We start from the raw sequence: 16494 nt of genomic DNA on the forward strand, positions 1-16494 counted from the left end.
CTTTTTGTGTGTGTGGTCTGATGAGTGGCCGTGTGGTAATACTGCGCTGGGCATGTACTTAGCGGGACGGCAAGACTGGGTGGGGGTTGTGCTGAGTATGAGATGAATGACGCGGTTGTGAGTCGTGGGTATCGCAAGGCAGTTGTGGTGGTGGTGGCTGTGAGTCGGAGCGGCGGGGTCTGGGGACGTCTGAGTGAGGGGACTTAAACTCGCCGCAGGTTCAGTTACCTCTGGACCTCGGTGAGGGGAGGTTGCGCGTGCCACGCCTCCTGCCGACACGCTCCTTGCTTGCTTCCCTGGTATGTTAGGGACTAGTTGTGAGCTAATACCGGTCTGTGCTGTCACGACGCTCTGACACAAAGGTTAACAGGAGGACTGATGCCACCTTCCTACAGTCCCTCCTACCACCGCCTGCTTCTGTCTGCACCTGCGGGAAAGATACGCACCAGTGAGAGGCGAGTGTGAGAGTGGAGCGATTATAATGCTTCCAGGGCGTGGTGAGTCACTAAACATACAGCAGTGATGAACGACACGCATTCCCTTTCATGTTGATTGCGGCAAAGTAAGTGTACAAAGAAAGCTATTATATTTTCGTACAATACTGCAGTGTTTATGGTTGTTGGGAAATGCGCCGAGTAAATGGTTCCCACGAAGAGTGTTTATTGATGAAGTTCTAATGAAAACCCCGGAGTTAGCATGACCCAAAGTGACCACACTACCTGAGGCGCAGACATACCAGCTGTGTCACCCTCACTAGTGGTTAGAGGGGAAACACGTATAAAGAAAAAAATGGAAAAAAAAGCAGAGATCAACCCCATAAATTTTACTCTTTTGTGGGAAAACTGTCAGGTGCTGAATGTTTTTAAATAGGAATAATACATTGGCCACTGTGCTTTGTGGCCAAAAGTTGGGGGAACAATTATTTCAATCAATACATTCATAACTGCAGTGAATGGTGATGATGACCTATCAGGTCTAAACGTGAACAAGGATGATTTCACCAAACCACGGGCGGAAAAATACATTGCGGGGAAAGAGTGTGTTTGATGCTGTGTTGACTGAGACCGCGGGGAGTGGAGCCTCTGTTGATTGTGTGTCAGTCCTGCTTTCCATTTCATTAACTTGGTGGAAATTTTCGCTCCGTAGGAAGTGAACTGAAGTGAACAATGTGCAGCATGACTATTGATAAAAGAGCCTTCCACATCTTTCAGCAGCCAAGCACAGCGCCACGACGGACCGATTGACTGACTCAGCGAGGCTTCAGAAAGTCTGTCAAGGAAAAGTGATAAAGTTTAGTGGCAGAAAACGTGGCTTGAAGTGAATTAGTGAGGTCTGTGTTGCAAGTTGAAGGTCAAGAGCGAGGATGAGGACTAGCTTAACGAAGTGAGCGCAGTGAATCTTAGACAGACGGCAATCTGACCAGACACTTCATTCACTCCAGCCCAAAGGGAACCTGAGAAAGAAAAAATAAAAGAAACAAAATAAACAAACGTTTAGAAATGACAGGAACCTACACTCGAAAAAAAAATGAAAAGGTAAATCTACACTTACGTAACATTGCAAACTCATCTCCATTTGAGGCGAGTGTGGCAGCGGTGGAGTGAGAGAGTGATTGAGTAAGTGAGTGCCAACAGGCGTGAGTGACAGAACCTCAAGGAAGCAACCATGAAGACGCCAAGTTCCCCCTCCTGTGTGGTGGTGTGTGTTGTGGCAGCGGTGGTCACCATATGCTACGGCGCTAAACCCAAGCTGCGAGGAGGCCTGGAAAACAGTAAGTGTGCTATCTCTGTGTCTTTACGAGGTGGTGGCGTGCCGAGGGCGAGGCTTTGGAATTTGCGTGTTGTGTCGGCACGGGTCACGGTGTTTTGTCGCGCTGCTGGGATTAGGGAGAAGTGGGGGAGGCAGAGGAGAGAGAGGGTGGGGGCAGAGAGAGAGGGGAATTGTTGTAGCGTCAGGGGAATGGTAGGCAGGCAGGTTGGTAGGTTGGTGTGTGGTGGGTCCGGATCGTGTGGCCGTGGCGTGTGACGTGGATGGCGTTAAGAGTTACGGCGTCGTGAGGTTGTCGCAGCGTGCCCGTGTGATTCATGTGTTATAGTGGCGGTGCTGTGTGTGTGTGTGTGTGTGTGTGTGTGTGTGTGTGTGTGATGTGGTTACTGTACGTGGGTGGTGATGTAACTTGTCTGAATGGTCTTGTGTTTCTTATTATTTTTGAGCTGAACAGGATTTTTTTTTTGGTTGATTTTGATAATCTCTGACCTTCCTCGCTATCTTCTTTTATTATTTCAGGTATATTTGGTTTGCTTTACTTTACTTTCCTCATTGTCTTGCTTCCTTCAAAGCTTCTTTTTTACTATACACTTCAAGTACATGATATCTTTATTTTTGTTTTCTTTAAATTTAACATTTTTCACTACCTTCGACTTTTCTCGGTATGTCGATCTAATAGTTAAATCGTAATGGTTTACTTTTATGCCTATACATCACTTTTTACTTTCTATCTCAACTATACTAGATTTCTTTTCCTTGAATTTTCCCAATATCCGCTCTTATTACATCGACTTCCCTGAACTGATTCTTCCCTTACTTTTTTTTTTATTTCTTTTTCATCCGTAACTCTAATATATATTTCTCCTTTTAAAAATTTTCATTATCTTTATTGCAACAACTGTACCAAACTGATTTTTTTCTTACTTTCGTTTACTATATAGTTTTCCTTCTTTTCCATTACAATAGTTCCCTTCTCTTTATTTTGTATTTCAATCATATATTTCTCTTTCCTCCAATTTTTTTCCCTATCTTATTTAATACATCAGATTTACTTGACTGATCCTTTTTATCATTTTTCCTCGCTGCCTTTCACCGCTGTCACCAATCTTACAGTAAACGTTAACAATAACGAACGCTATCAATTCATTAGTTAATGAAACCAGGGTCGCGTGTTGTGTGATTATTCGCTGGGGATTAGAAATTAGCTGGAAAACTTTTTGACTTCACCTCGGAAAGGTTATCGTAGGAGAATGGAGTACTAAATAATGAAAGGGTATAATAACCCAACATTTGAGTAGAACTTGATGATGGAAAAATACTGGATGAAGACAAAACTCTACTTCGTTTATGTACTGACTAGCGTGTTCTTGAAAGAGAGAGAGAGAGAGAGAGAGAGAGAGAGAGAGAGAGAGAGAGAGAGAGAGAGAGAGAGAGAGAGAGAGAGAGAGAGAGAGAGAGAGAGAGAGAGAGAGAGAGAGAGAGAGAGAGAGAGAGAGACTAGTCGAAACGTTAGAGAAATCCAATGTTCCTACTTCATCCTGCGTTTTCTCACCTCTAAAGTTCACCCGCTTGTCATATTCACACGTAACCTTTCATTTCTTGACACTCCATAACAGGATGAATAAGAGGACGAGAATTCACAAATGCAAATTCCTCAGATATACTAATTTCCCTGCAAGTGCATAAGTATACAAGAAGGCAGAGGAAGACAGCATTGCGACGACTTTAAGAGCTCAACAGCACCCAAAAATGAGGGCATCGACATGTATTCGACGCAAAGTAAAGAACAAGTTCCAAAGTAGTGTTAGTGCTGATAGCTTTTCTTGCCTACACGATAGTGGCTTGCGGGTGCATACAGTGTCATGCAAAGCTGTCACTGGCTGGGGTAAATGGCGTTTTGCAGTGCAGTGGAGTTGCATGGTGTGCCTTCGTAAACGGAGTGAGCTTGAGGTATCGTAGTAGTAGCGTGTGAACTGTGTCTTGGCGGGCGTGGAAGGGGAATGGAATTGTCCTGGTAAAGCTGATGTGTGTGGCGCCAGGAGCGGTGACACGGTATTCGAGTGAAGCGATAAATGGTGGTTTGCTGGGGGGAGCTATGAAGTGCGTACCGCCCACCACTCAGCGTGATGTTGTGGTAGTGGTGGTGGTGGTTTTGATGGTGGTAATGGTAATGGAGGTTGTGGGGGCGAGAACAGCGTTTGTGTGGTAATGTATGGCGAGGACTAGTATGGTGCGTTAGGAGTGATGCGGCATATTTTGATGAAGGGTGTGGTAGGGAGTTTGGTGTGCGGTGGAAAGAGAGGTGGTTTGATAAAGCAGATAGTGAAGCGGCATTTTGGTTACTGTGATTGAGAATTTAGCAGCGTGGTGGCAAATATTTTAGTGCAGTGAATGGGAAGTGTGGTAGCTAATGGAGTAATATAATGGTAAATTGTGGAGAGCGCAGCAGTGTGGTAGAGAGTGCAGCATTGTGGTAGAGAGTGCGACTCTATAATAGGGAGTACAGCAGTGTGGTAATTGCAGAAGTGTGGTAAAGAGTATGGCAAAGAGTGTGACAGTGTGGTAGAGAGTGCTGCAGTGTGGTATGGGAACTGGCAGTGTGGTAGGGAGTCCTGAAGTGTGGTATGGGGACTGGCAGTGTGGTAGGGAGTGCTGCAGTGTGGTGGCGTGCAGAGCATTGTGGCGGTGTATTGGGGAGTGTGGTGGTAACGGATAAGAGGCGATGAATAATAGAACAGCTCCATCACATTGCGGGGAAAAAGAGAGATAAAAAAGTCTACTCGCCTCGTCGCTTGGGAACATTACACACACACACACTGCACTCCACCTAACCTGACTTGATCTAACTTAACCTGACCTAAGCTAACCTAACTTTACCTAACTATACACATAGGAGATTCTAATATGAACTAAATTTATCTGCCATATCCTACCCTGTTCTAACCAAATCTCAGCTAATTTGTCATATCCTACCCTATCCTACCTAACCTAAACTAACCTTAACCCAACCTAATCTAATCTAACCTAAGCTACCCTGGACTATAGTACTACTTATACTTTACTTTATATTACTCTATCCTAAATAAAACTAAGCTAACTATCCTTTCTTAACCTACTCTATATATACACTAACTAAATCCAACTCAATTCAACCTACCTTACACCGTACCATAAGCTAACCTAACGAAACCTTCCCTACCATATCCTGATTTATCTTCTTCAGTACCATGACGCGTTTCAATATTCATTCTGGTTAGTATTTGGTGATTTTATACAGCTTCAGAAGCATATGTGGGGGATTAAAATAGTGAAGACTGTGGCTATTAATCTTTAATCTTCCATACACCCTTCCTAATGTAAATGGAATGTAATCATACCCAAAATTCGTGGTAAAAATGCATTCCAGTACTGAAGGGGTTGACCTGTTCTGCCCTAAGTTAAACTCACCTAACCAAACTTAACCTGAAATAACTGTTAATCTTGTTCTTTTCTGACCTGAGCTGCTCTAACCTACCCCTACCTCTCTCTACCTCTCTACCTGGCTCTTAAAGGGCACCCCAAACACCCAAACAAGCCACATACACTCGATGAACACATTTAATTATTTGGTATATCGACAGACGAGAACCACAGCGATATATCTTGACAATACATGGTACAAATGGAAAAATACAAAATGTACCACGAAATATATGACAGAATAACAAAATATGGAAAATGTGCACAATATTCTCCGTTCGAAAACAACAATAACAACAACAACAACAGCAACAGCTTCTAATAGTACAGGATAAAAATCTTAAAATGCTCTAAGGAAAAAATCATAAGAAACTCACGTAGAACACACACACACACACACACACACACACACGGGCGAAAAATTTAGTAGAAGCTTTCGTCACCTGTCAGTTCCGAAGCAAAATATTCCAATGCGTTCCGAAGCGCTGATGGAAAACCGCAACAGTTTAATGTACGGTTATTTCCATTGTTTAAACCCCAACTTATCAAACACCATCATTACGGGTCGTATTGTGTGTTTGTGGTTGGTTCAGCATGTACCAGTTTTTTTTTGACAGGATTGACCAGAGAAGGGATGAAAAAAGTAAGGGAGTGAAAGAGATGGGCAGGTACAGATGAATGAAGAATGATAAAACAGAAAATGGAGGAATTGAAAGAAATAGAGAGAGAGAGAGAGAGAGAGAGAGAGAGAGAGAGAGAGAGAGAGAGAGAGAGAGAGAGAGAGAGAGAGAGAGAGAGAGAGAGAGAGAGAGAGAGAGAGAGAGAGAGAGAGAGAGAGAGAGAGAGAGAGAGAGAGAGAGAGAGAGAGAGAGAGAGAGAGAGAGAGAGAGAGAGAGAGAGAGAGAGAGAGAGAGAGAGAGAGAGAGAGAGAGAGAGAGAGAGAGAGAGAGAGAGAGAGAGAGAGAGAGAGAGAGAGAGAGAGAGAGAGAGAGACAGAGAGAGAGAGAGAGAGAGAGAGAGAGAGAGAGAGAGAGAGAGAGAGAGAGAGAGACAGAGAGAGAGAGAGAGAGAGAGAGACAGAGAGAGAGAGAGAGAGAGAGAGAGAGAGAGAGAGAGAGAGAGAGAGAGAGAGAGAGAGAGAGAGAGAGGTGTTGATGGGAAGTAGATAAAACACAAACATCACCACTACTAACCCCAACACCCCCATCACGGCCATAAGCATCGCGGGGTGACAACAGACAAGAGGTATGGAGGCAACACGCATAACAAACGGAGTGACGCAATTGTACGGGTTCAATAGTAAGCAATAATTACCTTGCTGGTCGCTAACACTGAGTTAAGAGGCCATAAAGATACTCGGGACACCTGGTGATATACGGCAGCCCGATCGATGGCTCCCGATACTGACACCCAGACATATTATTGACGGTATGCCGATGGAATGAATGCAAATTGTACGGCTGATGGGGACTGTGCGTGAAGGAATTATAATTGATCATATACAGTGGAGGAAATAATAGAATAACTCCTTAGACATGAGACTTCCCTTTCTCTCTGTTACTTGCTCGTTTACTTCCCCCTCCTCCTCTTCTTCTTCATAGTTCAGAAGCCTCGAGTGCAAGGCGGCGTAACTTCCAACCAAGACAAATATTTAAGGAGCCATTGAAAGATACAGGAGGGAGGTCAGGCGAACGCTCCCATGGTGCCATTTGTATGTAGTCACCTTCACACTAGTATCTCGCCTTACACACACACACACACACACACACACACACACACACACACATTTTTCTTTTTTTTTCTTACAATCTTATTTTTTTGTAATCATTTGCTTATCTACCAGCATATTTTCTTTCCTCATGTAAACCTTCGATAATGATGCTCGAGGAAGGATGTGCGACGTTTTTTTTCTTTCATCTGTCTGTCTGTTCATCTGTCCTTATTTCCCTTCCCTCACGAGAATCTCTCATGAACATAATAGAAAAACAACGAATGTGTCTTTTTTTTTGCAATTTTGTTTGTCTATCCTTTTCCATTACGAAACCTCCCACGAACAAAATCGAAAGGAGAGAGAGAGAGAGAGAGAGAGAGAGAGAGAGAGAGAGAGAGAGAGAGAGAGAGAGAGAGAGAGAGAGAGTATGTATGTGTGTGTGTGTGTGTGTGTGTGTGTGTGTGTGCGCGCGCGCCTCAGCTCAGCAACAGAAGCAGGTCTCATTTCCAGCACAACAGATTATTTTGTGTTCCGGAGTGAAAAACTGACGGTGGCATAACCCTAAGAGAGAGAGAGAGAGAGAGAGAGAGAGAGAGAGAGAGAGAGAGAGAGTCCCCGTGACACTGCCGCTGCTGCCTCCTTTTGTCTCCCGTCATTTATCTCCGGCGGTGTTCATTGTGTGTCGGATTTTAATCAGGTGATGGAGAAGTGTGTAATCAGTGAGTCGCCTGGAGCCCGGACACGTGTACATAACTAATGTCTGGGTCAGTAAGGGAAAAGAAGAGAGAGAGAGAGAGAGAGAGAGAGAGAGAGAGAGAGAGAGAGAGAGAGAGAGAGAGAGAGAGAGAGAGAGAGAGACATGGGGGGCGAGGTATGAGGGAAGAAGACACTGCCGCCCCGTGGAAAGGCCTGACTGATTCCCCATGAGGAGTAGAGCGCCAGAAAAGTGTCTTTTTGTCACGATTCCCCTGTGACTTTTATTCCGTTTGGGTTTTATGTGGTGGATTCATCTGTTCCGAACCACCCCTCCCTATTCTCTTTTGTTTCTGCACCTCTCTCTCTCTCTCTCTCTCTCTCTCTCTCTCTCTCTCTCTCTCTCTCTCTCTCTCTCTCTCTCTCTCTCTCTCTCTCTCTCTCTCTCTCTAATATCTAGCCTCAAGGGGAAGGTTTTATATCAACATTTCATTCGGAGCTGCGTAACCTCCTCCCCTCCTGCTCCTCCCTCTCACATTTCTTGCCGGAGGGGAAAATGGAGAGAGGAGAGACAGCAAAGGACAAGAGAGAGAGAGAGAGAGAGAGAGAGAGAGAGAGAGAGAGAGAGAGAGAGAGAGAGTGGTGAGGAGAGTAAGGGAGGAAGGCAAAGAAGAGGATGCCGCAAAAAGGTGTGAAAAGGTGTGAAGGAAAATAACAGAGAGAGAGAGAGAGAGAGAGAGAGAGAGAGAGAGAGAGAGAGAGAGAGAGGGGAGGGGTAAGGTGCAGGAAAAAGTTAGACTGGAGGGGATGTAAGTAACCAGACCACGAACTCCTCCTCCTCTTCTTCTTCCTCCTCCTCCTCCTCCTCCTCCTCCTCCTCCTCCTCCTCCTCCTCCTCCTCCTCCTCCTCCCCAAAGAACCCCAGTACTTGATTAGTATAATGCAGGAAGTATATTAAGAAATGGCTTCGGGTGGCCTGAGAGATTAGGAAGGTGGGCTGAGGGCGTAATGGAACACCAAATTAGACGGTGTTATACTGAAGGAAGAGGAATAGGTGGCAGAGGAGGGGAGATAGGTAGTGGTGGTGGTGGTTGTAGTGGCGGCGACGGTGGCTGTCACGACCTATTCAGTATAATGTTCAGGTAGACTTTAGGGACTCATTAATAGGGAAGATAAATAGTGTGTTTTGGATGGTGGGGAGGTGGTGGAGGTGGTGGTGGTGGTGGTAGTGGTACATTAGGTATTGATGTGGGGAAGTTGGTAGGAAAGAAGACTGAATGTGTGTGTGTGTGTGTGTGTGTGTGTGTGTGTGTGTGTGTAATTCACCTCACCTCGGTCGCCTACTGGTCACCCAGCCAGTCTTTCCCATTACGGAGCGAGCTCAGAGCTCTTAGACCGATCTTCGGGTAGGACTGAGACCACATCACACTCCACACACCGGGAAAGCGAGGCCACAACCCCTCGAGTTACATCCCGTACCTATTTACTGCTAGGTGAACAGGGGCTACACATTAAGAGGCTTGCCTATTTGCCTCGCCGCGCCGGGACTCGAACCCGGGCCTCTCTGTGTGTGTGTGTGTGTGTGTGTGTGTGTGTGTGTGTGTGTGTGTGTGTGTGTGTGTGTGTTAATATATAATATTTCACTTTATTTTGAATGGCAACTTACAGATTCAGTTAAAACTTCCACATGTTATCATACTTATTCATATACTTATATACTAGCGCATATGCATCATAAGTCTATACAACTCCATGGTGGTATCTGACATCCCGATAAGGCAATAGCTTAGTGACCTAGGCCCGGGGTGGTCAGGCCATTCCGTGTGTATCTTTTTTTTTTTTATTTGGAGTTTGTTTCTCCTACCTAGCAGCGGTCACAACTTCCGACTTACACCAGGTACCTTGTCACTGGTAAGCAGTGAAATGTGTGTGTGTGTGTGTGTGTGTGTGTGTGTGTGTGTGTGTGTGTGTGTGTGTGTGTGTGTGTGTGTGTGTGTGTGTATTGAACAAGAGATGCGGGTTTGTGTGTGAGGCAGAAGGAAAGGGAAAGAAAAGTGTGTGGGCGTGTGGCGGCGATTTTCCAATAAACTGGAGACATGGGATGGGCTTACTTTCTATTCCGTCCTGTAGTCCCTTTTGAAGACCAACCGTCTCAGAGTAAGAACATAAAAAAAGTAGGAGTAACCCATCAAATCTACATGAGGAAAGTACTTATTTGAAATATGCTTATCTCTTTCCACCAATCATGAATTACGCTTTAATTCTTAGAAAGGTCTTTATTGACTCAGAAATAACAAATCAATGCGTATTATATTCTATTGATTTCCTCTCAGCTGAGAATTGTTTTTTTTTTATTCATCTCTTTTCGAATCTAATGAAATCAAGCGTTATGCAAATAGAGAATACTTCAAGTGAAACTGAAACTGTTATATCACATATTTTGTTGATACTTTCTCCTTCGTGTTTCTGTCAATGAATAGAGAAAGAGAATGAACAGTTTGCTCCCGTCCACTGCTCTGTTTCGTCTCCAGTTGAGTCAGTTTATCAAGACTCCGATTCAGACCGGCCATGAGGCGCAGCGGGTATCTCCCTCAGTCATCTCTCCCTCTCCTGGCCACATCAAAGCGTTTACTTCCCAGGATATTTCGGTAATTTTCCGAGGCACTGCTCCTCAGAAGTGTTGGAAACATGGAACTCTTAAAGCAATTCTGAGGGATAGATGTATCAATCAAGTGTAAATGTTTAGTTTTAATTCCTAAAGAGGTTTATTTCTCAAATTACAGAAATATAAAATTCTTGTAACCAATGTACGGATATAAATACGTAGTTTGATTAGGATAGGTTAGGTAAAATCTCTGAAGTACTCTCAATGAGCAACTTGGTGAGACATTACCAAAAATTAAAATTACTTCGGTTTATGAACGACTTATTGCTGGACCTAAGAAATCATAGAAAATTAACAGCAGGAACAGATGAAATGAATGAATATATCAACCTTTTTCATAAAACAAGATATTATCAAAAATTAATTTGTTAGCGAGTCACATTTAAATCACAAGTTCGCTTACTCATGCACACACTCATGTTCGCTTTATTCGCTTCATACAATTCTTACACATTATCGACACACACACACACACACACACACACACACACACACACACACACACACATTCTTGAATGTTCCCTCAGCCGACTACATATTTCCTAATACTTTTTCCGTTATCAACACTGATAACGCAACTACTACTACTCTGTTTGCTATGAATATTCGTTCCATTCTTACAAACCTCCAATCATTTACTGACCTAATTTTGACCAATACTCGAGTAAACCTTGATGTTTTAGGATTTACAGAAACTCGTCTTGATAATGATCTTATCTCATTATATCAACTACCAGGATACAAAATGTTTAACAAATGTAGAAATCGCAGTGGTGGTGGTATAGCTGTTTATATATCCAAAGACTATAATTCTAGCTTTTTTCTGACTTCTCATTTACTGAATGTTTAAGTGTTGAAAGTATTATAGCAAACAAAAAGTGTTTATTCATCTGTATTTATAGGCCTCCCAATGGTAGTGTCCAAAGCTTTCTAAATAGACTAAATGATATTTTTCTACTGCTAACAATTACAAGTATGAATGTATTTATGTTTTTGGTGATATTAATATAGATTTACTTAAACATGATGCTCATGTTCTTGAGTTTGTTAATGTTATGTATTTATACTCATTTTCTCTTCTGATTACCAAAGCAACTAGAATAACTGACACCTCTGCCATATTAATTGATCATATATGGGTTACAAAATCTGAAAATAATATCAATAATTACATATTGCAGACTGATTTATCTGATCACTTTCCGATTATTTCTCAATTCACTAGCCATCACTCTATTAAACTTGAACCAACATATATCACGAAGCGTATCTTTACACAATCAGCATTAGAAAACTTCAGTAATGATCTTTCAGAAGTTAGTTGGAGTGACGTCCTGGAATCTAACTTCCCTGACGTGTCATATGATTTCTTTTTAATAAATTCAACTATTTATTTCAGAAACACTTTCCAGAAAGAAGAATTAAATTTAATACCAAGAATGAACGTAGTCCTTATGTCACTCCGGCCCTGAGAAACACCATTAAGGAAAGAAACAGGTTAGAGCGACTGGCGCGTAAGTGGCCATTAACGTATGGTGAAGCGTATAGAAAATATCGAAATAAATTAACATCAACATTAAGAACTGCTAGGAATAATTTTTTAAAGATGATTTAAAGATAAATCAAGGAGATCCTAAATGTCACTGGAAATGTATTAATTCTATACTTGGTAAAAATTCTCATTCGTCAAACAAACATATTGAATTATATCCTTTTTGTTCAGATATTACTAACAAGTTCAATGATCATTTCCTAGCCAGTACTACATCTGAAAACACACCTAACAAGGATTACCTCCAGTACTTAAATAACCCTCTTTTATTTTCAATGTATTTACCTCCAACAAACAATCTCGAGATATGTAATCACCTACGCTCCATCACAACAAACACTCCTGGCTATGATGACATTCCACAGAAATTACATCCACTTTAATATCAACACCTCTAATTCATATTATAAATCTCACACTAAAAACCGGTATTTTTCCCAGTAAACTGAAAAGTGCAAAAGTAATCCCAATACATAAAAAAGGAGACAGGAGTGATATTAATAATTATCGTCCCATATCTATACTTCCAGCCTTTAGCAAGATATTTGAGAAAATTATATCTATTCGGTTAAAAGACTATCTGGAGACCAACAACATCTTAACTGATTGCCAACATGTCTTTCGCGCCAGTCGCTCTACTGAGTCCGCAATTTTGCAATTTACTCATAATATATATAAATGCTAAGAAGAAAAACTTTATGCCGTAGGTGTTTTTATAGATCTGTCGAAAGCATTTGACACGTTAAAACATGACAGTTTATTTGACAAACTTAAACATATTGGCATAAGGGGTGTACCATTAAAATTGTTACAAAATTACCTCACCAACAGGACACAGGCTGTGTATTGTAATTCTAAATATTCTCTTACTAAATCCATATCAGTAGGTGTTCCACAGGGATCTATACTAGGACCAACCCTTTTTCTTATTTATGTAAATGATATAATCAAATCCAGCTCAAAAGTTACATTCACTCTGTTTGCAGACGACATAAACTTGCTTATGAAAGACAAGGACATACACACTCTACACTCAAACTTGACCTCAGAACTACATTTAATAAATCAATGGATAAAACATAACAAACTAACACTCAATATAAGTAAAACTAATTATATTTTTTCCAAAATCGGTCAGTAAAAAATCATATCCAACCAATACTTCTTGAAGGTCAAACTCTGCAATGTGTCACTCGAATAAAATTTTTAGGTGTATTTATTGATGATAACCTTAATTGGAATATTCATATTGATAATGTATGCATGAAACTGTCTAGGATGTGTGGGATATTGTACAAGATACGGAATCAACTCACAAATGAAGTCCTACTCAGTATTTACTATACACTCTGCTATCCTTATTTTATTTATTGTGTCTCAGTTTGGGCCTGCACTTGGCCGTCTTTCATAAATAGATTAAAGATAATTCAAAACAAAATTTTGCGATGTATATTTTTATGGGTAAATTCGACTCAACATCCACAGTTTTTCTAATCATAAACTATTGAATTTCTTCGATATTCATAAGTGTTTTGTCCTTTTCTCCATCTTCAAATTCATTAAAAGATATCCAAATAATAACCTATTTAAATGTGTAGATTCACCGTATGCAACAAGAGGTGGGAACTTGAATTTGGAGTGCCCGCAATTCCGCACACAGTTATTCAAGCACAGCATATTTTACTTTGGTCCACAGCTATGGAATTCCTTGCCTCCTAATATAAAAGATATTACTAGTATCAGTTACTTTCAGTTTAAAAGAAAAACCAAAGAACATTTCCTTAGATGTTTATAACTAGCAGCTTGCAGTCCATCATTTATTTGTATTGTATGATAAATTTACTTTAAAGCTGGATATAAATTATTCAGGAAGTATATATATATACATATATGTGTATGTACGCACAAGTATTTATATAAGTAATGTGTTCGTATGTATGTATAGTGTGAACGTGATTGGGTGAAATATGACTTATTCTTGTACTTCTATAAATATATTGCCAAGTGAAATCTTCCAACAGAGTCACCACATAGTTTAGTAACTCCGTCTATCAGGGAGCCTTGGCTCGATAGACCATGCCAATGAGCACATCTGTTTAACCAATATATATGTACATGTCAGGAAATGGCAATAGATTTTACTTTACTTTACTTTACACACACACACACACACACAAAATAAATATATATATATATATATATATATATATATATATATATATATATATATATATATATATATATATATATATATATATATATATATAGAAAATAAGCGATGAGCGCCACTGAAGCATCATAACCAACAACAATGAAGAGAAATTCGTGCGATGAACACTTAGATTTTTCCATGTGAGAGAGAGAGAGAGAGAGAGAGAGAGAGAGAGAGAGAGAGAGAGAGAGAGAGAGAGAGAGAGAGAGAGAGAGAGAAGCAAATGCGTCACATAAGCATCATAATGTGCATCCATAACTGTACTACACAAGAATTACTGAACCCCGCCGCCCCATCAAATTCACTAGGTGGTCCCGTTCTATCTCAATACCTATTCTCCGTGCCACCCTCCCAACCATCCTCAGAGACACCCTCCGAGTTAGCGAGCAAGCCAGGGAGTCAGTCAGCCTGTCCCGCGGCCTCTCTCACGGCGGCAAGGCAAGAGGCAGGGCAGGGCTTTACAAGAGAGCTCCTTGTAATATGATAATGGGCAGAATGAGTCTCGTTCCTCGCCGCGTCCGCATTGTGTGTTGCCCGCCCCGAGTAGTACTCCACTCTAATGGAAGACGAAATGAAGTGCTCGATTATATAGGTTTGTGGTCCCCGCGGTGGAGGCTGTCCCGCTCTAAATGCACCGCGCAGTGATGGGCGGGGACGCTCCTTTTGTCCTCCTCTGATGGAAGGAAGGGTGCAAGGGAGGAGACTTCATCCCTCCATCCGTCCATCTCTCTCTCTCTCTCTCTGTGTGTGTGTGTGTGTGTGTGTGTGTGTGTGTGTGTCTCTGTGTGTGTGTGTGTGTGTGTGTGTGTGTGTGTGTGTGTGTGTGTGTGTGTGTGTGTGTGTGTGTGTGTGTGTGTGTGTGTGTGTGTGTGTGTGTGTGTGTGTGTGTGTGTGTGTGTGTGTGTGTGTTTCTCTGTATTTCTTTTTAGTCATCACGTTCATATTCCGCTTCCTGCGTCCATTTTTACTTCCTACTTTTTCGTTTGTTTGTTTTTCTTTACCTATGTTTCTGATGACTTTTCTACTGTTTCTCTCTCTTCTTTCTTTTTTCTACTGGGATATACTGTTTTATCTCACTTTTTTCTTCTGTTCGCATGGACTGTGTATTCTTTTAAGTCTCTTCCATTTCTTTTACAGAATGAAAGATTTTACGAATTTTTTCCTCTTCTGTTAACACGGCGTACAATTTTTTTCCGTCGTGGTTATCGCAAGGACAAAGACAAATATAACGAATAATCTTTTTTTCCCCCATTTCTCTCTACTTTCATCCATCATTTAGTCAGTAAGAACCACCTTAAGCACCTTATGAGAGAAGAAAAGCGGCGTTAAACCATCACTCTTTCTTTTTAACACTGTCTTATTACTTTATCAATAACCTTGCGGGTAGCGCTCATAAGTAACCTGAAGACTCCCATTCCTCAAATTGAAATCGATACACTGCTGGCTTCTGGTTCCTACCCGCTCTCCCTCCCTGTCTCTCTTGAAAATGTGTCAAAAAATGTTGTGTTTTTATGTCCATCACGACCAAGTGTTAAATAAGTACATAGATATTTCCCCCCATCTTACTCTATCTCTTTCTCTCTCTCTTTCTCAATGCACGGTAAATTAATCACACTATTCCCTTCTACTCCTCATCACGTCCTCTCCTCACCAGTACTCTGTTAGATCCTCCTTACTTTCTCGTCCTGTAAGTAGATCACATTGGCCTTGAAATTTTCTGTTGCATCATAAACATTGTAGTTCTTAATCGTTATTCTTTATTACCTATTCCGTTTCATGACACTTTGGTCCCTAATTGCTTATCCTATTTCATGTGTGTGTGTGTGTATGTAATTTTTTTTCACCTCGATCGCCTGCTGGTCACCCAGCCAGTCTTCCCCATTACGGAGCGAGCTCAGAGCTCAGACCGATCTTCGGGTAGGAGTGAGACCACAACACACTCCACACACCGGGAAAGCGAGGCCACAACCCCTCGAGTTACATCCCGTACCTATTTACTGCTAGGTGAACAGGGGCTACACATTAAGAGGCTTGCCCATTTGCCTCGCCGCGCCGGGACTCGAACCCGGCCCTCTCGATTGTGAGTCGAGCGTGCTAACCACTACACTACGCGGTGTGAGTGTGTGTGTGTGTGTGTATGTGTCAGTCTTTGTTTGTCACACACACACACACACACACACACACACACACACAAATAAAGGCTGCAACCTCAGGTAGCATTGAGAATTTAAACGCGCGCACACACACACACACACACACACACACACACACACACACACACACACCCCGTACGTATTTGATGTCGAATTAATAAGCTTTGTTTTCCCCACGCAGTAATCTTTATAAAAACCAGCAAAATATAAAATCGTATATTAGAAAATACTTGAACTTTTATCGAACCCTCTAGTATAATAGCAAGAGAGAGAGAGAGAGAG

At 41.7% G+C, this 16494-nt stretch overlaps 1 protein-coding gene across 1 annotated transcript in view; it reads left to right on the plus strand.

Annotated features, from left to right (window-relative positions):
• The first annotated feature begins 222 nt into the window (after positions 1-222).
• Positions 223-16494, plus strand: part of LOC123516822 (nephrin-like) — a 184385-nt gene continuing 168113 nt past the window's right edge. The window contains 2 exon segments of the mRNA XM_045276530.1: positions 223-299; positions 1147-1771. Of these exon segments, the coding sequence (XP_045132465.1) occupies positions 1666-1771 (106 nt within the window). The 5' untranslated portion in view covers positions 223-299; positions 1147-1665.

Source organism: Portunus trituberculatus, chromosome 41 (genome assembly GCF_017591435.1).
Source record: "Portunus trituberculatus isolate SZX2019 chromosome 41, ASM1759143v1, whole genome shotgun sequence".
NCBI classification, from domain to species: Eukaryota; Metazoa; Arthropoda; class Malacostraca; order Decapoda; family Portunidae; genus Portunus; species Portunus trituberculatus.